The 24627-nt window shown below is 39.2% G+C and overlaps 1 protein-coding gene across 33 annotated transcripts in view; it reads right to left on the bottom strand.

Annotated features, from left to right (window-relative positions):
* The window catches only part of Psd3 (pleckstrin and Sec7 domain containing 3), a 563941-nt gene that overhangs the window by 184039 nt on the left and 355275 nt on the right, over positions 1-24627 (bottom strand). For 24 of the 33 annotated variants that reach the window (XR_010058293.1, XM_039094961.2, XM_006253039.5 and 21 more), the window contains one exon: positions 6397-6486. Coding sequence is in view for 31 of the 33 variants with exons in the window: in XM_039094961.2 (XP_038950889.1) it covers positions 6397-6486 (90 nt within the window). In the remaining 2 variants the exon portion in view is untranslated. Of the gene's footprint in view, positions 1-6396; positions 6488-9138; positions 12725-24627 lie in introns of those variants that run through there. The other 9 variants (XR_010058294.1, XM_063275384.1, XM_063275382.1 and 6 more) reach the window with 2 other exon arrangements.

Raw genomic sequence — 24627 nt, 5'->3', positions numbered from 1 at the left:
TATTTCTTAAAAATGATTTCAACGTAAAAGTCAAGAACCTGAACACTTCCATTTAGTTTGTCTTAGAAGATGTAATTGGATATGACAGTTATTTATTCAGTGAAACATTGGTTCTGAGATGCACTTAGGCTAATGTCCAGTGTCAACTACTTGTATCCACCTGTAGTTACACAGTGATGTTTGTGATGCAAATGGAAGAGATCAGGGAAGGGCTGGAAGCATAGCTCAATGGTGGCAGAGTGCTTCCTGGCATACTCAGGAGGAGGAATGAAGAGAGAGGGAGGAAGGGAGGATAGAAGAAAGGAAGAAAGGAGGAAGAAAGTAAAAGAGAGAGGGAGGGAAAGATTATTAAAATGGTTACCCTAATAATTATGCTGTCAGATTTTTGAGTCTGTTTCATGCCACGGATGTATATCACAATAACCATAGAACAGTTTTCCTCGGTGAGCTGCCTTTCTGGCAAATACAAATTCCTCAATTGAAATGTGTTCCATTCTTCCTTAATGAATAAACATGTATCACAGTATTTAGCTATGATAGCTCATTTATTCTTGAATTATACACTTTGTAGACCTTTACTCTCAGAGGCCTCCCAGGCCCATTGGGTAAATCCTAAGTTCAAAGCTACAGTGTGCGATTTGTCATGTCTGAGAACCAGCAACACCTAACGTGCAGGGTAGGCTGACAATGTTTTACGAACACTCCAAGCAAACTGACATTCAAACTTTTGTGGAGGTACTGGAAAATGGAACCTTGCAGCGCTTCTTTGTGACCAAATTAAAAATAGAATCTGCCTGAGAATCACTAATATTCCATTGCAGAACACTTAACGATTACTACCACCCCCATCCAGCTTTTCCTTTGGGCAAAAAAAAAATCTGTCTGTACTCTAAGCAGCATCTGGTCTGTCATACTGTTCTAACAGGCTTCTTTTAGGGAGGGCCTTTAAAAAAATAAATAAATAAGTACAACATGATTTGTAGATTTTCAACTACTTCAAGGACTCAGGCTCATTAGCATCACCGTGTTCATTCGAGATCTGAACCATACAGAAGGCATCACATTATCTCATTCGTCCACGATGATTTCAGGCATGAAAGCAGCAGCCTGCTTCCAGACTGCTGGGGAGAGGAGGCGGAAACAGAAACAGACCTCTCATCACACAACCCAGCTTGATTTGCCACACGGAAAAAGGCAGCAAGGGTCTGTACTTTGAGCCATCACTTTTAATGCTCTTCTCTTTAAAAGCTCACTACCACAGCTTTTCTTTTCAAAGGCTCTCCTCCTTATACTAGCACAAGCTTCCAAAGCCCTTTCCTCCATAGATACTGTTGCTACCAGGTTTGCATGACCTTCTCTTAGAGCGCTCACCTACTCCAGGCAGCACTTGATGCTCTTTTTATAGCTACACTTAAATACCACCCATAAGTTCCTATTTTCAACTGCATACTCCGGATATAACTCAGATCAAGCATTTTTTGAGAATTCGCTTCTGGCTTTTCATTTATAAAAAGTTTAGACCTGTTTCAGACTGAGGCCCCCTTCTTCCTCTCCTTCAGTCTTCTGGGCATGATCCTTTGAAACTGCTGCTATAAAAAGAGCAACTTTCTTAGATTTAGCTCTGAACATTTACTGGCATTATTATTTGTGCATACTTTGTCTAAACCAGTAGCATGAAAGGAAGACAAATTCAAGAGCTATGGTTTGAGTTTACAAGAACAAAACCAGTGTTAAGAACACTCCCATCACTGACACTGAATGAATCCCTCAAGATTTTCCAACTTAAATTTCTGCCAAGCCACATTCTGCTATAAAAGTATCAGGTGAAGAAGTTTGAACACAACAAGGAAACTGAGTTTACACTTTTGGTACAGGAATTAAAGAGCAAGGAAGAGGCTGGGCAGTAGATACTTACATGTTTAATGGGCCCACATGAAAAACACAACAGCTATAGCACAGGACGGACGCTTTATTTATTATGGTACAAAGAGGTAAAATGAACATTAAGTCCCCTCCCCAAGATTCTATCACTGGTAACATCATTAGCAACTCTCAAACTCACTTAGGGCCCAGGACTTTCCCACCCTATCAGGAAACCTTGTGCATGACAGACAGACAAACATCGCCTCTTAATCCCTCTGTCCACTCTGAGGGGTGGGTACCATGACCACGTGCTGTGCATGGAAGCTGGACAGTCATATGGCCTGCTCCACGTGCAACACCTTGCTCTCTAGATCCTACATTGCTTATTTCAAACTCCGCCATGAAGCACTCTGATGCATTCTGATGTCACAACATTTCGAAAAAAGAATTCTGTTTTTCCTAATTGTTTCCAACTTCATTTGGTTAAAACACAGTGAGAAAGGCATGAGGGAATCTAAGCAAACAATCCAGTAACAGAAGCCCAAACAAGAGACTCCGAATTATACTTCACGAGCACATCCCTCAACACTGTTGACACTGGTACCCAAGCCAGTGCTGCTCACTGGACAACTGGTCTCAAGCTGTGCTTTTCACTCAGTGCCTCAAGACTTCCCAGCAATATTCTGAAGAATGATAGGTTCTTACTGTGGCCCACCTTCAAATTCTTCAAAAATAATCCCCATTGTATTTTTGTTTTAAATACTGAATTTACTTCTGTATAATTCATAATATCTAAACACATATTTATCATCATAAACCAGTCTACTAAACCTCTATTGTGTTTATATCCTAAGCTAACCATGTTTATTATAAGTTAATGACTTTCACTGTTTTTAATATCTGAGCTATGTTGCATGATATTCAATACTGTCAAAGAATCATAAAAACCGGTAAAATTTCATTAACACAATTTTATTATAATTCTTAAATTAACTGAGTAGAGGAAGATGACTCCCTTTTTTTCTTTTAGTGAATCTGCTCATTATGTTTTCAAGCCTGCAGTTAGGAAAAATAATGGATTACTTGTAAACTTATATCGTCCCATCCAATGTTAACATTTATAAAAGAATAATATAGCATCTCAGGTAACAAGAGCAATAAAATATGGTCTCGTTCATATTTCCCCAGTTATACTTGCACTCGTTCTTTGATTATCATAGAATCAAATGCAAAGGGGTAAGGGCAAACACATAGAGGGTGTGAAGGTAAAGAAAGGGGAAGACCTCACTGTGCTCAGCCTTTTGGTAGGAAGCAGAGGAAGGTAAGGTGACGGTCACTGTCACGGCATGTTTTCAGATTTTTCCCATGCTGAGTGTAGCAGACTAGAGGCCCACATGGAGATTTGGAAGTAAGCTAGGCTGGCTTTGCTCTCGCTCTTTCTAGAAGAATTTCCATAGTTCTTTTTGTTGACTCTATGAAAACTGGTCCTTTGCGGAGTTTTAACTTACAAAAATTTTATCCCTAGTGTTTCAGACTATTTTTTAGTTGCTTTTGTTTACCCTTACTTACATTCATAATTGAATAAGAAGCTAATGGTTACAAACCTGCATTGAACAATGTTGTATTCTCTAATTATGTTTCTTTCTTGCCCAATAAAATGCATTAATCTTTGTCTAAGATTCATTTCTCTTTGTTGACCTCTGAGTCTGTTTAAAGTCTGCAACCCTCTGCCAAAATTTTCCATCATTTTTTAATTGTATTATCTTCTTAAGAGTACCAAATGAGAAATTACATTTAAAACAAAGCGTGTATCTGTAAAGCATCCAGCCAACAGAGGAATAGATACAGGAAGGCTACGCAGCTTTGGAAGCTTCTAAAGGGATCTTGCCTAGACTCTGTCCTTGGAGAGAGCAAGGAAACAAATGCATTTAATTAATAAATTTAGTAAGAATCTATGCAAATAAATCTATAATAAATTAAATTCAGTGTTATCTTTCCTTAAGGAAATAAAGCATTTGAACCACACTAAATCAAACATCTAGACTGTAGGAGGTAGAAAATGAAGCCAATATTTTGAATGAAAAGTAAAGGCTTCTATGTATACATTAAAGCTCATCTCAAGCACTACCTGCTTTGGAAGCTAAATAACTTCTACTGCAGGCTGTCTCTCTGCATCTAACTTCCTTCATTTTGGATTATAGATGCCACAATTTTTATTCAAAATAACTTATGGGAAAATTATTTGCCAAAACACTCAAATTCTTTGTCAGGCTAATTAAGAAAAGCTGGAACTGAAATAATTGTAGACAAGACCCAATTGTCATTTACCCTGTTAAAAAAGTAGAAGGAAAAACAGAGCAAGATTTTATACATTGTCTGAACATAACAGAGGAAGACTAACTTCCTTTACATATGTATATTACATATAAGATTTTTCTTAATCTTGTCTGTTTAGATAGAAAACAAAAGACTATGTCCTTTCATTTTATTATAAAAGAACTGATCATATGAAGAAGGTCCCGCTTGTTCCTCAGCAGTTTGGGACCTCTGAGGACAAGGCCACATTTGTTTTCAGAATCTGAGTCCTTTACCACCTGGTGAACAAACACTGGACCTTTAAAAAATGTTGCCAACTGCACAACCACACAGAATCAGATATTGGTACAAATGTTACTCTGATCCAAAAAAAATTTAAACAAGAATAAATCTAAATGTAACTTCTGACACCAAGAGATTTATAAATAACTAAGGTCAATAGGAAACAACAAAACACCCAGTTCAATAAAGTGGAAAAAAGCATCTCCGATCACTAATATGGTAAATTATACTTTTACAAAAAGGATATTCAAAGTTTTATGTTCACTCTTGGCACATTTTTTTAAAAATCTCAGAATGTCATGAATAATTTCAGATTGAAAACATAATTACTCAGACACCTGTGAGGTGATAACAGGCATTTTTGGGTTTATTTGTTTAGCGGACAGGTAATTGCAGTTTTCTTCCCAACTTAAAAAGGAAAGATAGTTCAAAGTAAAAGGAAGAAGAAAGCAACATGTCAAAACATTCTTACAAAGTGAAAGAGAGGAGAGGAGGAAAGAAGGAAGGAAGAGAATGGGGAAAGGTTGACTACTCCATAATGAAATTAAACTCACAGTGCTTTCAAACCTTTCCTAAACTGAAACGGATAGCGATCCCTGCTCCTACCACACTAAAACAAAGACGTTGTCATGCTGGGTGAATGGCGAAGGGCTACTCTAAAGGAAATCCATATTTCACATGACAGGCTCCACACTGATGCCAACATTATTTCCAGCCACTGGCCGAATTATTAGGTTACCCAAATAACAAGTGGTCACCGCAAAATCGTCTGAATCACATACATACTAGTCACACTACACACACACTGTATTCACAGAGCAACAACAGTTTTAAAAAGAAGCCCTGACTTCAAGGGGTTTCAAGGGATGGAGGACTTGGAAGAGGCTGGAGAGAAGGGGGAAGGCGTGATTATATTTTAATTTTAAAAATATTGCTATATAGTAAGTCAAAACAACTTTTCTTCTTGTATTTTTCACCATGTAACTTTTAAAATCACTTGAATTAAGTGTCTTGTGTTCTAGAGTCTGTTAGTACTAAATTTAATACCTTCTTTGGTTTTCCAAAATGTGGCAGAACTCTACCCTTTCTTTACACATCACACAGGACTGATGACGTGGTTTGGCTGTGCAGCCCCAGCTTAGCAAGCACCATAACAGAGACTAAAAGTTACATAAAATATAATGAAAGGCACCTCTCGCCACAAGCACATTTCCATCTCACAGCATGATTCAAATGTGCTAGCATTCTTAGGCAACCTTCCAAGTGACTGACTCCAAAAGAAAGCTATGTGTACCACGTTTTAAAGGAAACACTAGGACTGAACAGAGATCTGTAAAAATTACATTCTCAATATGCATTTCTTGTACCCCACTTCTAAAACACTCATATTCCACAGCCATTATTATTCTTTGATCAAATACACATCTGACTGATAATGCTGTAAAAATCTACGAATGTCAACGTTGATTTTTGTCTCCTAGAAAATAGACTGATGAGAGCATGGTGAATGTTACCAACAATAAAGACAACTGCGAATAACTCCCTCACTCCACAATCACCTGGAGTGACCTGTTTCCTGAGGCAGAGGAGTATCCCCATGATTGGGAATGAACGCCATCATGCATGCTTCCAGAAGCTGACAGATGCTCGCTTCTAAAGTAACTATCTCCTGCGGCATGAAAACCACTGACTAACTCGTAGCATCACCACCCAGCCATAGCTTCTTATTTTCTCTCAATTACTTACTGTGATACAGATTGTCAGAAATTGTTAACTTACAAAACTTTGTTATCTGAAGCACCAAAACCAAAGCTCAATAAAAATATCACCAATAAAAGGCAAAACAGAAAGCTTACAAACTTACACAACCATAGGCTTCAATGAGCAGTAAACATGAACGCAAGCATGTTTGAATAACAATATGCCTATGCTTACTTTTAGAAGATCCTTGGAGAAATCTCCGCCTTCATTTACCCCTTGAAGATTTGTAATGAACTCCTGGCAGGTCATCTTCTTTCCAATATTCTGGAAAACAGAAAAATATCATGATATATGACAGAATTAAGATTAATTCTCTAAAAATGCAGCTAAACAGAGTTAGTACCTGATTTGGTTTGTAACATGTATGATGCATGTGCATGCATGTATGTGCATGTGTCACTCTAAAACTTTAGCATATGAAAGTAAGAGAGGTGGTTTATTATTCTTTTTAAATTGTCATACTGTATAAATTGCAAAGTTATGGTAAACCTTTATTTTAATCCAGGTGATAAATAGTTTAAACTTAAAACGTGGACTAAAATGCCACTTCTGAGCTGAATTATATTTGTTTTTATTTCCTTACACTTTGACAAGTGAAGCTGGAGGAGCTTAGATTTATTCATTCTGAAGCTAACATATTATCTTATCTACCGGCAAAGAAAATGACTGTAGAGTAAGACAAAGAGGAATTCATACTTACAATAACAGGAAAAGCTAGAATGTTAACACTATGCGAACCAGTTTCCTGAACTACAGCTCACACAAGCTGAGTAGGACCAAATGACACCTATACACACGGTGGCTGCTTTCCTCATGAGCCTCTAAGCCTCAGGAAAGGGGCCTCTTGATAATGCACAAGAGTCCCTGTCCCTTCCATCTGTCCATCTGCAGAGACGCGTCACCTCTGTCTTCCAATGTAGTAAGCAAAGCTCACTTGAGACATCTTGGAAAGATGCAGAAGGACCAAAAGTGCTCTGTCCCACGTAGGGATGCACACAACCCGTAGACCGCTGGGCACAGGGATGCTGCATGTCTGGCAAGGTGCAGTGTGAATGAACAAAGGGTACAGCAACACTCATGTGTCTATACACAACGGCTTTATGAGCAACAGTATGATTTCCAAAGCTATTCTATTGGTTCATAAATGGCAGGTGTGATTTGAACCACAGTAGTTTAATTACTCAAGCCGCATGCTCCCAAAGTAAAGGGTACAAGCTCTTCAGTGCTCGTTTTACACCAGTGCATACACAGAACCCCAGCTTCCAGAACACACTGCTTTCCTTCAGAGTAACTGACTGCTCCTTCCCGGGGCTCTGCGCTCCAGACTCATCCCACCCAGGCTATCTAAATATTTAGAGTAAAAGTGCTAAAATTGTTGTATCAAAACTCTTGCCTCTTCCATCAGCAAGTAGGCACAAATGTCATATGAAAAACTGGATGTAGAGATTGACACTAAGAACAAGCCTTGCCAATCAAATTATTAAGGTTGTTTCCAATGAATACAGCTTGAATTTCTGAAGATTTTGATTTTTTTATTTAAAGCACAGAAAGGAAATTTAATATTAAAATATGCTTTGGAATAGTGTAATGAAAATGACAAAAATTCAATTTTCATAATCTTTTCTTAGTCAAACAAGATACCTTAAGCTATGATACATCATTCCAACAAGATTTAGCAAGGTCCTCTTATGTTCCAAGAACATAAGAAAAAATGAATAATCACAAAGCAACTATGTTATTTAAAATGACTTTTTAGCAAAAATGTTTAAAGATTCAATTCAATATATAGTTACACAAAAATGTGACAAAAATTCTCATAACTGAGAAATTCATATTTTTGAATTTGAAAGTAATTTGACCTCTTGTTAATAATTACTAAGTATAAATCATCCTATAATATGTGGACCATGTGAAAATTTACTTCATTTTATATTGTAGTTTTTATTGCAAATAAGAATCATGATCCAAAAAAAACCCAATAATTCTTCTAAGCATAAAAGCAGAACACATGAGTAAAATTTTACAGAAAAGCAGAGTAAAGCTATAAGTTCAGGGATAAATAAATGAAAAAAATGTAATTCATTTGGGGGATTTGAGCAAAGGATTGTGGCAACCTTCTGGAAATGATTCACTACTAAGATGGCTGACAACAGATATTTAATAAAATCTCAAAGTTAACATGAGTTTGAAGGAAGTTGATTCCAGCTTTCATGGAAGACACTGAGAGGGTTAAGATTTCAGTGAAATGCTAGGAATAGCAACAGAAGTAGAATTACAAATAGACCCCAGTTACAGGACCTATTTGTTATAGTCAGGACAAAACCATGTGTGGTAGTTCTAATATGCTTGGCCCATAGGAAGTGGCACTATTAGGAGTGGCCATGTTGGATGAAGTGTGAGACTGTGTAGCCAGCTTTGAGATCCTATGCTCAAGCTCTACCTGGTATGGAAGCTAGTTTCCTCCTGGCAATCTGAGCAAGACAGTTTCCTCCTAGCTGTCATATCAAAATGTAGAGAAGGTTCGGCTTTTCCAGTACCATGTCTGCCTGGACACTGCCATTCTTCCCCACTATGACACTAGACTGGACCTCTAAAACTGTAAGCCACCCCCAATTAAATGTTTTCCTTTATCAAAGTTGCCTTGGTCTTGATGTGTGTTCACATAATGGAGTCACTAAGATACCATGCAAACAGCAAAGATCTAAACTACAGTATCTCAGACAATGACGAGGCATTCCTGTTTTGTCCTGCTGTTATGATAAAGCACTCTGACCAAAAGCAACTTATGAAAAGAAAGAGTTTACTCTGTTTATTCTTCCAATTAATGGCCCAATATTGAGGGAAGTCAGTGCAAAAACTCTGAGAAGGAACCCAACGCACAAACTGTGGAGGTGCACTGCTTCTGGGATCACTCACTGTCTTATGGCACTGCTCCACAGTGGAAGATCTTCCTGCATCAAGACAGTCCCACACAGACATGGACACAAGCCAACTTGTTCTAGGCAAATTTCTCAATTGAGGCTTTCCTTTCAGACGACTCTAGGCTGTGCCAAGCTGTTAAATTTGATACACAGGAGTTGGAAAAATTGACACTGATTCTGAAGGCCATTCTACTACAAACAAAACAAAACAAAAAACAAAACAAACAAAACTATCCAACACCATTGCGTATTGCAGATAAATCTCTTGTGAGTCAACCCACAGGTCAAAGTTCATTGTTACTTAACTGCAAGGAGCTACCAGAGCCGCCCCAATTTCAGCAAGCACTGGCCTGATTAGATCTGGTGGTGTCAAGCATCCTGAAGCTGCTATTTAACAAAATTCCAGTACTTAGACAACCTGGACTGAGCCTTCAGTGCACTAGGTGGAAATTTGTTATGTATCTTGTGCTTGGGTTTATATTTCTCCCTGTTAAAGGCCTATCTCTAAAAGCTAGAGCTGGGATCACAAAAAGCTGGTGCAAACCAGAGTGAAATTAATGAAAGGTCCCTGGAAAAAAGCCAATTACGCAGAAAACTGAAATTTCTAAAGAACTTATTACTTAAATAAATATTTAGATCGTAATGAGTGTTATTAGTAAATATGATAGGGAATTTGATAAAACCCATTAAAGATGATTATCCTAGGGAAATTCTAGAAGCTGACAAACTGTAATTGAATCACTAGGGTTTTTTTTTTATGTTCAGCCTATGAAATAAGGGGCCAGGATGAATAGGAAGAGAATTTGATTAATGACACGCCTTGGTAAATTCCTGAAGGCAAAGGAGGCAGTTTTAGGAATCCTGATATTGTTGTATTCTTTATAGAATTGTAATAAAGACAGGAATCGTACTGAAACGAGGGTTCATGACAGACACACAGAGGAAAACATTGTGGCTCAGTGAACTGTCTGCCTCCCTGAGCAGACCTATGAGACAAGAACATTTCTGATATTATAACAACAACAAATATACAGCCTTTGCTCAAGCAAGGGGCTGCTCAATATTTTAATAATCAAAGAAAAATAATGGTGGTTTTGTGGCAAATATAAAAGGAATATAGAGGAAGGAAAGGAAGAATTAAATAAGGGTCAGAAAGATTGAACTTTTGTAAAAAGTTTGATATAACAGGTAATAGGAAATAACTTTTGATCTATTAATTCTGTGCCAAAATGAAACATGATCAAATTCAAATAGGTTAACTGCAAGGCTTTGTGACACCCATCTTAAGGAAGAAGGTACTGAGTTAAAAGAAAGTTGATCATAATGTTAAATTTTAGCTCTCATAAAATCGCTGTTTGCAGGTTGGGGATTTAGCTCAGCGGTAGAGCACTTGCCTAGTGAGCGCAAGGCCCTGGGTTCGATCCCCAGCTCTGGAAAAAAAAAATCGCTGTTTGCCTGCTTTGTTCCTCTTCCAATATTCTTTGTAATCAAAAAAAGACTTTAGAAGGAAATGTATTTTGAAATGCTGTGTAATCAATGAATAAGGTTTATGAAGAAATGATTTTGTGATGATAAATGCTTGTGAGAGACAGGTTGTCAGAATAGGTCAAGCCATACAGGGATATGCTAAGTCTCAGTCCCATCTCTCATGAAATGAAACTGAATGACATCTACATATGATCCTTCCCCCTTGTTTCGCTTGCATCCAACTGCTCCAAGCTCTACCCTCAGCCTGGGCTGGGCCCTGACAGTAGTCATCAACGAAAAGGCAAACCCTGTTCCAGCAAGACTGTAACTCCTCAAGTGGTCAGGTGATTGTTAACATTTTCAGCAATAAAGTTTGTTGTTGTTGCTGTTGTTGTTTTGGCTTTTGTTCTTTCCTGAGATAAGATTTCTCAATGTAACTCTGCCTGTCCTGGAGCTCACCCTGTAGATCAGGCTGGCCTGGAACTCAGAGATCTACCCTGCATCTGCCTCCCAGATGCTGGGATTAAAGGCATTCCCCACCACTGCTGGTTTGGGGCTATATAGCTATTACACACTCAATGATTTCCTGTATATATAAGCATAACTCAAGGTTGAAAACTAAAAAAGATGAGTGAATCATGTTATGTTCATAATCTATTCATTACGGCCTGGAACCAAAGCATATCCCTGAGGGATCCCTGAGGGTTCACTGACCTTTTGATATGTTGCTGGACTGACGTTTTGACTCTTCTTTAACACAGACTATTCATAAAGGATGTTAACATTCCTGTGATATCTTTGTCTGTTTTAAGATCAGGTTGATAGTACTGTCACTGAGAGCTGTCCCTATCCCATTTCTTTACATCTGTAATACACTTTATAATGAGCCATGCAATGAGTTTTTCATTTAGAGAGATCTTTCATTACTACACTAATGTGCCAGCAGTCTATTCACAGTTTATACTCCTCCCAGAGTTTCAGTGAATTCAGCTTAGGTGAATTTTTCATTTCACCTAAAATATCTAATCTGCTGACATACAACTATTGACAGTGCTTAGTTAGCTTCCCTTTATTTCTACAAACTCGATCAATCATGCTGTACCTTTTTATGGTGTGAAAATGTCACTAATATGGGAGTGCAGAAGTGTCTCAGCGGTGAAGAGCACGGATTATCCTTCCAGAAGACCCTGATTCACTTCTCAGCTCCCACATGGCAGTTACAACTGTCTGTAACTCCAATTCCATGAGATTTCACACCCTCACACAGACACACACAGAGACAAAATGCCAATGTACATTAAATAAGTCATTAATATTCTTAAAAATGAAAGAAAACATCACTGATACCACAGAAGAGTAAGTTCTTGACCTGTGAATCCTCTAGTTTTTATTGTCCTATTCTGTATTTCTGCCATGTTATTTTTCTTTACTTTTACTGGTTTACATGTGTTATTTGTTTCTAAATGGTTTAGATGGCTGACTTGGACTCATTCTTCCTTGCTGAATGGCCCATACAACAAATTTACTACATAGCATTGCTACAGCTCTATCTTTTTTTTTTTTCATGTCAAGCCAGGAGAGGAGAGGAAGAAAGAGAGAGAGAGAGAGAGAGAGAGAGAGAGAGAGAGAGAGAGAGAGAGAGAGAGAGGCTACAGCTCTATCTTAAAAGAGGTTTTAACATGTTTTCATTTTCATCTCAAATGACTTCTCTATTTCCTTTGTGAATTTGTTCTTTGACCCATTGTTTATTTAGGAGTATACTGCTTAACATCCATGAATTTCCTTCAGTCCTTCATTATTTCATATCATTTTATAGAGAATATGCTTTGTATAGTTTCATTCTTTTTGTATTTATCGATTTGTTTTCTCCCTGTTAATGCCCTGTGTTTTTGCATTTGCCCCTTGTCTTATAGGATGGCACATGGATACAGATATAGTCTTGGAAGAGATACATAGCAGGGCCAGCAAGGTGATCAGGAGCAGAGGTCTCTGTTCTTTGTGGGGCTTAGACATTCAACCTGTTTTGCACATGTCTGTCTTCACCAGTCTTCCCCTCCCTTTCCTCTCTTCCCTCTCCTTCTCCCCCACCTTTCTCCCCTCTCCTCTCTCCTCTCCTCTCCCTCCCCTTCCCTCCCCCTCCCCTCCCCTCCTCCTCCTCCTCCTTCCTCCTCCTCCTCCTCCTCCTCCTCCTCCTCCTCCTCCTCCTCCTCCTCCTCTTCTTCTTCTTCTTCTTCTTCTTCTTCTTCTTCTTCTTCTTCTTCTTCTTCTTCTTCTTCCTCTCTCTCTCTCTCTCTCTCTCTCTCTCTCTCTCTCTCTCTCTCTCTCTCTCTCTCTCTCTCTCTCTCTCTCAAGCAGAGCCTAAGTAGATTCATTTAGGAAAAGAGAGGATAAACTCCCAAGAGTGACAGAAAAGAAGGTCCCGTGTGGGCTTCTACGGCAGCTTTGATTACAGTCATGGCTGGTTCGGTCACTGCCATCAGAGTCAACTGTGAGCCCTACTCTCCTACAAGTAGGGTAATTAGAGTCAACTGTGAGCCCTACTCTCCTACAAGTAGGGTAGGTACACACGGAATGGAAGATGAGCATTACAACCTCTTAACCAAAGGCATGTTCTCTTGGAAATAACCCCACCCCCTCTCTGGCTACCTAGTGAGCCACTATTAGTTATTTCTGAATAAAAATTATCACCCAGAAAAACCCAAGGGAGTAAGAGCCCTCTATCAGAATCTCCTCACTCAGAAAACAGCAGGTTTTAGGAGGTCTGTATCGGAGCTAGAGGTTGAAGACCCAAAGAACGAAAGGTTTTACTAAGCCCTTTCTAATACTGTGCCTCCAAAAGTTCTATTCCACGTGCCATGGGGGCGGGGGGAGGGATTCAAACACTCCCATTTTGGGAATTACAACATCCCAGGTGCCTATATTAATTCAAAATGCTACATATGACTGGATGTGTTTATTGCTATAAAAATGTCCTACTTTTCTGTAGGAAAAGAACGCTATCTGGAAGGCTACTCTGCAGTAGCACCTTAATCTCTACTATTCAGAAAGGAGAGAGAAACTTAAAATTCTCTTATTGTGTATAGGACACACTATATTTTTCTAAGTCCTATATTAAAAGCTAAAGTTTAAAGATTTAAAATAGTTTACAACCTTGTGGGTCCTTCCATTCCTCCTTGTAGTTACTATCATTACTTTGTTTAGTAACCTTTTCTGATCAATTTTCTGATATTTAAGGAAATCTTTATTAGCTGACTCGGAGCTAAATGAGCAGAGACTCGGAAATCACAAGAACAAAGAGTCTGTCAGGGCTCTAAGTCATGGGACATGATTTGTTTTTAAGAAGCTATTTGTTTATCTATCTATCTATCTATCTATCTATCTATCTATCTATCTATCTATCTATCTATCGTCCCACAGACGTTTTCCCTCCATCCTCCTCCCAACCCCCTTCCACACCTTCCCTCATCACCAAATCCATTCCTCCTCTTTTTCTCTTCAGAGAAGGGGAAGCCTCCCGTGGATATCAGCCAGTCTTGGCATATCAAGTTGTAGGAAGAAGAGGCATATCTTCTCCTACTAAGGCTAGATGAGGTAGACCAGTAGGAGGAAAGGATCCCAAAAGCAGGCAGCAGGGTCAGACACCACCCCTGCTCCTGCTATTAGAAGTCCCACATGAAGACCAAGCTACACAATTGTTACATATGTGTAGAGGGCCTAAGTTGGAGCCATGCATGCTCTCTGCTTGGCAGTTTAATCATTGTGAGACCTGATGGGCCCAGGTTAATTAATTCTGAGGTCTTCTTGTGTGGTCCTTTTCTCCCTCTGGCTCCTAGAATCCTTCCTCCCCCTCTTCTGCAGGCTTCCCCAAGCTCATCCTAATGTTTGGCTATGGGTCTCTGCATCTGCTTCCCGAGATGACAGTTATGCTTGGCTCCTACCTGCAAGTATAACAGAATATCATTAACAGGTGGACTCCCTCTCATGACATGGGGCTGAGACATGATTGTAATGTAGAATATCATTAACAGGTAGGCTCCCTCTCATGACATGGGGCTGAGACATGATTGTAATGTAGAATATCATTAACAGGTGGACTCCCTCTCATGACATGGGGCTGAGACATGATTGTATGTAGAATATCATTAACAGGTAGGCTCCCTCTCATGACATGGGGCTGAGACATGATTGTATGTAGAATATCATTAACAGGTAGGCTCCCTCTCATGACATGGGGCTGAGACATGATTGTAATGTAGAATATCATTAACAGGTGGACTCCCTCTCATGACATGGGGCGGAGACATGATTGTAATGTAGAATATCATTAACAGGTAGGCTCCCTCTCATGACATGGGGCTGAGACATGATTGTAATGTAGAATATCATTAACAGGTGGACTCCCTCTCATGACATGGGGCTGAGACATGATTATAATGTAGAATATCATTAACAGGTAGGCTCCCTCTCATGACATGGGGCTGAGACATGATTGTAATGTAGAATATCATTAACAGGTAGGCTCCCTCTCATGACATGGGGCTGAGACATGATTGTAATGTAGAATATCATTAACAGGTGGACTCCCTCTCATGACATGGGGCGGAGACATGATTGTAATGTAGAATATCATTAACAGGTAGGCTCCCTCTCATGACATGGGGCTGAGACATGATTGTAATGTAGAATATCATTAACAGGTGGACTCCCTCTCATGACATGGGGCGGAGACATGATTGTAATGTAGAATATCATTAACAGGTAGGCTCCCTCTCATGACATGGGGCTGAGACATGATTGTAATGTAGAATATCATTAACAGGTGGACTCCCTCTCATGACATGGGGCTGAGACATGATTGTAATGTAGAATATCATTAACAGGTAGGCTCCCTCTCATGACATGGGGCTGAGACATGATTGTATGTAGAATATCATTAACAGGTAGGCTCCCTCTCATGACATGGGGCTGAGACATGATTGTAATGTAGAATATCATTAACAGGTGGACTCCCTCTCATGACATGGGGCTGAGACATGATTGTATGTAGAATATCATTAACAGGTAGGCTCCCTCTCATGACATGGGGCTGAGACATGATTGTAATGTAGAATATCATTAACAGGTGGACTCCCTCTCATGACATGGGGCTGAGACATGATTGTAATGTAGAATATCATTAACAGGTAGGCTCCCTCTCATGACATGGGGCTGAGACATGATTGTAATGTTCCAGCAGAGAGTTTTCTCTGTGGCTCCTGCTGGCCTTCCTAGCTATGGAGCATCTTCAGTTCAGGCAGAAGTTGCAAGCTTAAATGCTCTCAGGTCTGTCTTTCTCGGTCATGTTAAGTTCTTCTAAGCTGAAACATACCAGAATTTATTTACCAAAGCTCCATTTGTGTACCACAGCCCCTAGTTTCCATTCTACATATTTTTAAATCTTATTTGTCACAACTTGTCACCCTCTGAAGCAATAAAAATATTCAACAGCTGGCACCAAGTAAGGGAAGAGCCAGGGCAAAGAAGGGCAAATCCCAGGAGTGCTCAGGCAGACAGCTCACTGACAATCCTCGGGGAAGGAGGCTTGGGATCACTCTGTGTTCCTGTACCAGCAGACGTTTCTCTTCTGTTCACAGCTACAATGATTTGTAGGGCAGTTGGTTTTGAAGGTTGCTTCTCAAAGGACTGAAGAGAAGATGTAACAAGGTAACTAAAAGCACAGTGCAACGCCTGTCGACATTAGATGTTTTCACTTGACTACACTCTAGACTGCTACAAGTCTGCGGTTAATTTCAGGAGTTCTGAAAATGGTGACTGCCTCTATCAGTGTTATATTACAGCAGGTCTGCCAAGGTCCTTGGGGTCCTTGCTTTGCCATTCTGGAGATAATGTCATATTTTCAGCATTCTTTAAGAAGACTTACAAATGAAATATTTAAAGACTATTGGGTAAGTACGCTAACCTAAGCTTGTAATCCCAGCATGCAGCAGGTACAAATAGGAAGATCAAGAGTTCAAGGCCATCCTCAACCATAGCGGTAGTTCCTAGATATCATGTGTCACAGGATATCCTGTCTCAAACTACAACAGAAATTACTGTATCAAGAATCCTTTCTCAGTATATAGAATTTCTACTGTAATGGGTCAGCCATCATTTTAGAAACTACTGGCATGCTTTGAAACACTTTAAAGCAATAGTAAAGTCTTTGGTGTCTTTGGCTTAAGAAAATCAGACTTCATTTACATCTATTTTTATTTGATTATTCATTTAGTAGCACCTTTGGTATAATTTCAGCAATGACTATACCCTTTCCATGGTGGTATTACATATATCCACTGAACATGCACTCTGGGACAAATGGATAGACAATTCAGTGAGCTCCCGACCTCCATGATGTACTGTGCCTCACTGCTTTAATTCAGCACCCTGGCCCTACCTTCGACTCTGATGGGAAAGCTACCTCTAGTTACTGACTGAATCTTAACCTTGTTAGGTGTAACAAAGATGCTACCAAGTTACAATAGTCTATATTCTAATAATTCTCTTCCCAAGTTGATATAACACCTTGAAGAAAGGTAGGCCTCTCTGAAACAAGAGTTAGCCCACAACTTCAGTTCCTTTTCATGAGGTCAGTACAGAAAGAAAATTTAGACACAGAGATGGACTTATTCAGAAATCTGCAAGAACAATGTAGAAGACTCCCTTAGAAATAAGGCTTTAATCCAAACCTATAAAGTAAAAGTATGCAAACAGAAAATACCACAATTATTAGGAATTTTGTTTGAATATTATATTTCCAACTCAAAATCTTAAATGTTTAAATGGTCAATGTGCTATCATATATATATATTCAGACCCTCTTATTACAGGTTCACTGATTTGGAGATTATACTCTACACGACTACATGTGTGATTGAAAGTCAGTGGTGCGATCAGTGGAGACAGAAGAGGGCACTGGATCCCTTGGGCTGGAGTGTCTTAGGCAGGGTTCTACTGCTGATTAAACACCGTGACCAAAGCAAGTTGGAGAGGAAATTCTGTTGTTACTTTGTTTGGCTTTTGTTTGGTGGTTTGGGTTCTTGTTAGTTGGCTGGTTGGTTTTCTACTGTTCATCATTAAGGGAAGTTGGTGCTGCTTTCTGGTTTGCTCTTCATGGCTTGTTCATTCTTTGTCTGCTTTCTTATAGATAAGGGACCACCCACAATGTGCTGGACCCCCTATCAATCACTAATTAAGAAAATACCCTATAGGCTTGTTTTCAGCCTGATCTTATGAAGGCATTTTCATAAATTAAGTTCTGTCACTTCAGATGTGACTTTAGTTTGTGTCATGCGCCAACCCATGGCGTTATATAGGTGGTTGTGAGCCACTGTGAGGGCTGGGAACTGAACTTATGGCTTCCAGAAGAACAGGAAGTGCTCTTACCAGCTGAGCTACTGCTCCAGCACCTAAAATAAATTTCTTTTAAGAGAAGAGCCATTTCTTTAGGTATCATTTTAAGATATACTAATTTTTAGTGGAATTCTTCAGATAATTTACTTTCCAAATAAACAAATCTAGGTGTTTTAATTCAGTCCTCGTTCAAACTGTAAGTTAAAAGAACATTCTAAATTTCACTTGATTATGTTGAAGGAAAAAACAACCAAACTGTAGGTACTTACAAATGTGGCTTTTTAAAAAAGTTTATGTATCTATGTATGTATGTATGTATGTATGTATGTATGTATGTATGTATGTATGTGTCTGTCCATCTGTCTGTCTGTCTACCTATTTATTTACTTGTGTGGGTTATTGGGGAAAAGACAGAGACAGGGACTATATCTTCTGTCCTAGAGGTAAAGATGGTTGTGAACTGCGGTATAGGTGCTGGGACTTTGCCCTTAGGTTTTCAGTAAGAACAAGTGTTTTTAAATACAGCTTTCTCCCCAGCCTTTAAAGAAGTATGAAACAGACAAATTCTATAAATTTCTATAAAGAATCAGATGGCTAATATTTCAGGCTTTGCAGACCATATGTTCTCAATAACAACTGCTCAATATTGTCATCACTGCATAAAGATTTTTAAAAGTAGGTATGGATGTGTTCCAATAAAACTTTACACACACACACACACACACACACACACACACACACACACACACACACACGAATTTTTGCTTGTGATTACTATTTTGCCCACCTGTGACCTAATATGAATTAGCACTGAAATAGATGAAAGATCCTAAAAGATCTAACCGCAACCTCAAGCGTTCCCTTAGTAGATTTTCCTCCACTCCATTAGACAAGCAGCTCTAACTGTTAAGCTATAAAGCATGAAAATGGGGGAACGGAGACTTGTGTTCACAGAGCTAACCCAAGCTCTAACTAAACAAACAAATAAAACAAAACAAAAACTTAGCAAAAAGGCATATTGCTCCAGACATAAAATTATGGAGCCTTTTACAAAGTTTCAATTCTAATCTAGTAGTCTCTGACCTAGAAGGACCAGTAGAGCTAGAACTCTCAATAAATTATCCACCACGAATGTGGACCACAGAATAGATTCCAAGTTGGAGGTTGAAGAATTAGGTAGAATAACCATGAAATTAGGTTAAGTAGTGTGAAGAGCTGGAACTCTGTGGGAAACGTGCTTTCGGAGAAACTAGCAGCTCTCATTGCCTACGGGTACAGCCCAGCTTCATAAATCCTGAGCTATTAGAACACAGCCGCATACCCTCCCACACAGTTCCACGTCCTCCAACATGTTACGATAAATGATGAAAAGTATACTATGGTTTGGTAATTAATTCAGTTAAGTAGCACTGCTATAAAGCTCTGATTTTGCTCTTGTTTTGTTTGCCCTCTATTATGGAAGTGGAATTGTGTTATGCTGCCCTCAGGTGTCCATCTTTTTAGATGCACCATTGGAAGGCAAAGCAGAAGCCTTTCCATTTTCAAAGCAGTCTCTTAGACAGCCCTGGCCAACAATTCAAAACAGGACTTCTCATGTCTGGTACTGGGATTTTCCTTAGGTGGTCTTTAGCTCTTCAGGGTGTTCCATTAGCCCAGACAAGTTCGTTAAAACTGTATATGCATATACACTTAATTATGTGCCTTAGTGTTTTCTAAAGAAATAGTGATGGCTTTGCCTTTTCAGCTATCGATATTGCTATTCTGTCCCCTCCCTCCCCTTCTGTGTTTTCCTTCCGCTCCCTTCCCTAGGAGGTTTCCTCCTCACCATTTCTCCTATCAGATCCCTTGTATCCCACTCTTCTGCTTTAGCCTCTCCTAGCCTTCTTCAGGATTCACCTCCCTGTCCTTCTCTAAGGAGCTCCCCAGTCCTATTTCCCCTATGAGGTCACTAGTATACAAGCACCGTTATACTGACTCAACAGATTATATTTGTACATATAAATACATATATGCATACAAAAACACATAATTTAAAAAGAGGCCATGGATTTGAAGGAGAGTGAGTGGAAATACATTAGAGGATTTGAAGGAAAGAAAGTGAAGGGACTGGGGTTGGGGATTTGGCTCAGTGGTAGAGCACTTGCCTAGCAAGCGCAAGGCCCTGGGTTCGGTCCCCAGCTGCGAAAAAAAAAAAAGTGAAGGGACAAATATAATTAAATTATAATCTCAAAAATAAAGGTTTTTTTTAAAAAAAACAGGAGTCTGCAATATGAAGTATTTTCTTCATAAACCACAATCACAGATTTAAGAAGTTCATAATCTAACCAGGTGGTAGTGACACATACCTCTTTTAAATCCCAGCGTCTGGTAAGTAGAGGCAAGCAGTTCTCTGAGTTCAAGACCAGCCTGGTCTACAGAGTAAGTTCCAGTATGGCCAATGTTACACAGACAAACCCTGTCTCAGAAATCATTAAAAAATAAATAAAAGGAAAATCCAACATAGGGATAGACACAAGCTTGGTGGGGTTTACTGCACCTCTCCTGTAATATATTGCCACTGAATGTGGTAAGAAGACATTATATACTACATGAATTTTCAGTGCTGGAGTCCTTGTTCCAGGTTTTAATAAGCTCTGGCCTTTTTTGTTCTAATACTAAAATCATTTACTGTTTCACTCACATTCTCTCACAAGTGTTCACTAAAGGATTCTAGGAGCTATATAACTTTTGACATATTGCAACAGACTAAATATAAAAGCAACCAAAATCTAGCTATCCTCTATTAATTCAAACAGTAATAGGACTCACAAAAATGTAAATGCTACTATTTCAACTAAATTTTCTCAGGCCATAAAGTATAATTTATGATTAAAAAATTATGTTGTTCATTTAGTGGGCTTTAATGATCAAATAATGACTTTAAGTTTTCATTACATTCAACCCATAATGTAGAATGTAGTAAAACACTCAAAAAAAAAAGAATAAAACAGTCTGTTTGTTTCTTCAAAAATTTAAGAGTCTAAATATACTCTAAGTTAGAGAAATGTCCAAAATATAGATTCTATCAGCATATAATTAGAACACTATGGATTATTTTTTTTTTATTATTATCTTGAGTATTTCTTATATACATTTCAAGTGTTATTCCCTTTCCCGGTTTCCGGACAGACATCACCCTCCCCCCTCCCCTTCCTTGTGGGTGTTCCCCTCCCAAACCTCCCCCCATTGCCACCCTCCCCGCATAGTCTAGTTCACTGGGGGTTCAGTCTTAGCAGGACCCAGGGCTTCCCCTTCCACTGGTGCTCTTACTAGGATATTCATTGCTACCTATGGGGACAGAGTCCAGGGTCAGTCCATGTATAGTCTTTAGGTAGTGGCTTAGTTCCTGGAAGCTCTGGTTGCTTGACATTGTTGTACTTTTGGGGTCTCGAGCACCTTCAAGCTCTTCCAGTTCTTTCTCTGATTCCTTCAACGGGGGACCTATTCTCAGTTCAGTGGTTTGCTGCTGGCATTCGCCTCTGTATTTGCTGTATTCTGGCTGTGTCTCTCAGGAGCGATCTACATCCGGCTCCTGTCGGTCTGCACTTCTTTGCTTCATCCATCTTGTCTAATTGGGTGGCTGTATATGTATGGGCCACCTGTGGGGCAGGCTCTGAATGGGTGTTCCTTCAGTCTCTGTTTTAATCTTTGCCTCTCCCTTCCCTGCCAAGGGTATTCTTTTTCCTCATTTAAAGAAGGAGTGAAGCATTCACATTTTGATCATCCGTCTTCAGTTTCCTTTGTTCTAGGGATCTAGGGTAATTCAAGCATTTGGGCTAATAGCCACTTATCAATGAGTGCATACCATGTATGTCTTTCTGTGAGTGGGTTAGCTCACTCAGGATATTTTCCAGTTCCAACCATTTGCCTACGAATTTCATAAACTCGTTGTTTTTGATAGCTGAGTAATATTCCATTGTGTAGATGTACCACATTTTCTGTATCCATTCCTCTGTTGAAGGGCATCTGGGTTCTTTCCAGTTTCTGGCTATTATAAATAAGGCTGCGATGAACATAGTGGAGCACGTGTCTCTTTTATATGTTGAGGCATCTTTTGGGTATATGCCCAAGAGAGGTATGGCTGGATCCTCAGGCAGTTCAATGTCCAATTTTCTGAGGATCCTCCAGACTGATTTCCAGAATGGTTTTACCAGTCTGCAATCCCACCAACAATGGAGGAGTGTTCCTCTTTCTCCACATCCTCGCCAGCATCTGCTGTCACCTGAGTTTTTGATCTTAGCCATTCTCACTGGTGTGAGGTGAAATCTCAGGGTTGTTTTGATTTGCATTTCCCTTATGACTAAAGATGTTGAACATTTCTTTAGGTGTTTCTCAGCCATTCGGCATTCCTCAGCTGTGAATTCTTTGTTCAGCTCTGAACCCCATTTTTTAATAGGGTTATTTGTTTCCCTGTGGTCTAACTTCTTGAGTTCTTTGTATATTTTGGATATAAGGCCTCTATCTGTTATAGGATTGGTAAAGATCTTTTCCCAATCTGTTGGTTGTCGTTTTGTCCTAACCACAGTGTCCTTTGCCTTACAGAAGCTTTGCAGTTTTATGAGATCCCATTTGTCAATTCTTGATCTTAGAGCATAAGCCATTGGTGTTTTGTTCAGGAAATTTTTTCCAGTGCCCATGTGTTCCAGATGTTTCCCTAGTTTTTCTTCTATTAGTTTGAGTGTGTCTGGTTTGATGTGGAGGTCCTTGATCCACTTGGACTTAAGCTTTGTACAGGGTGATAAGCATGGATCGATCTGCATTCTTCTACATGTTGCCCTCCAGTTGAACCAGCACCATTTCCTGAAAATGCTATCTTTTTTCCGTTGGATGGTTTTGGCTCCTTTGTCAAAAATCAAGTGACCATAGGTGTGTGGGTTCATTTCTGGGTCTTCAATTCTATTCCATTGGTCTATCTGTCTGTCTCTGTACCAATACCATGCAGTTTTTATCACTATTGCTCTGTAATACTGCTTGAGTTCAGGGATACTGATTCCCCCTGAAGTCCTCTTATTGTTGAGGATAGCTTTAGCTATCCTGGGTTTTTTGTTATTCCAGATGAATTTGCAAATTGTTCTGTCTAACTCTGTGAAGAATTGGATTGGTATTTTGATGGGGATTGCACTGAATCTGTAGATTGCTTTTGGTAAAATGGCCATTTTTACTATATTAATCCTGCCAATCCATGAGCATGGGAGATCTTTCCATCTTCTGAGGTCTTCTTCAATTTCTTTCCTCAGTGTCTTGAAGTTCTTATTGTACAGATCTTTTACTTGCTTGGTTAAAGTCACACCGAGGTACTTTATATTATTTGGGTCTATTATGAAGGGTGTCGTTTCCCTAATTTCTTTCTCGGCTTGTTTCTCTTTTGTATAGAGGAAGGCAACTGATTTATTTGAGTTAATTTTATACCCAGCCACTTTGCTGAAGTTGTTTATCAGCTTTAGTAGTTCTCTGGTGGAACTTTTGGGATCACTTAAATATACTATCATGTCGTCTGCAAATAGTGATATTTTGACCTCTTCTTTTCCGATCTGTATCCCCTTGATCTCCTTTTGTTGTCTGATTGCTCTGGCTAGAACTTCAAGAACTATATTGAATAAGTAGGGAGAGAGTGGGCAGCCTTGTCTAGTCCCTGATTTTAGTGAGATTGCTTCAAGTTTCTCTCCATTTAGTTTAATGTTAGCAACTGGTTTGCTGTATATGGCTTTTACTATGTTTAGGTATGGGCCTTGAATACCTATTCTTTCCAGGACTTTTATCATGAAGTGGTGTTGAATTTTGTCAAATGCTTTCTCAGCATCTAATGAAATGATCATGTGGTTCTGTTCTTTCAGTTTGTTTATATGATGGATCACGTTGATGGTTTTCCTTATATTAAACCATCCCTGCATGCCTGGGATGAAGCCTACTTGATCATGGTGGATGATTGTTTTGATGTGCTCTTGAATTCGGTTTGCCAGAATTTTATTGAGTATTTTTGCGTCGATATTCATAAGGGAAATTGGTCTGAAGTTCTCTTTCTTTGTTGGGTCTTTGTGTGGTTTAGGTATAAGAGTAATTGTGGCTTCATAGAAGGAATTCGGTAGGGCTCCATCTGTTTCAATTTTGTGGAATAGTTTGGATAATATTGGTATAAGGTCTTCTATGAAGGTTTGATAGAATTCTGCACTAAACCCGTCTGGACCTGGGCTCTTTTTGGTTGGGAGACCTTTAATGACTGCTTCTATTTCCTTAGGAGTTATGGGGTTGTTTAACTGGTTTATCTGTTCCTGATTTAACTTCGATACCTGGTATCTGTCTAGGAAATTGTCCATTTCCTGAAGATTTTCAAGTTTTGTTGAATATAGGTTTTTATAGTAAGATCTGATGATTTTTTGAATTTCCTCTGAATCTGTAGTTATGTCTCCCTTTTCATTTCTGATTTTGTTAATTTGGACGCACTCTCTGTGTCCTCTCGTTAGTCTGGCTAAGGGTTTATCTATCTTGTTGATTTTCTCAAAGAACCAACTTTTGGTTCTGTTGATTCTTTCTATGGTCCTTTTTGTTTCTACTTGGTTGATTTCAGCTCTGAGTTTGATTATTTCCTGCC

This window comes from Rattus norvegicus, chromosome 16 (genome assembly GCF_036323735.1).
Source record: "Rattus norvegicus strain BN/NHsdMcwi chromosome 16, GRCr8, whole genome shotgun sequence".
NCBI lineage: Eukaryota > Metazoa > Chordata > Mammalia > Rodentia > Muridae > Rattus > Rattus norvegicus.
The sequence above is the reverse complement of the archived record's forward strand: the minus strand, read 5'-3'. Positions and strand labels throughout refer to the sequence as shown.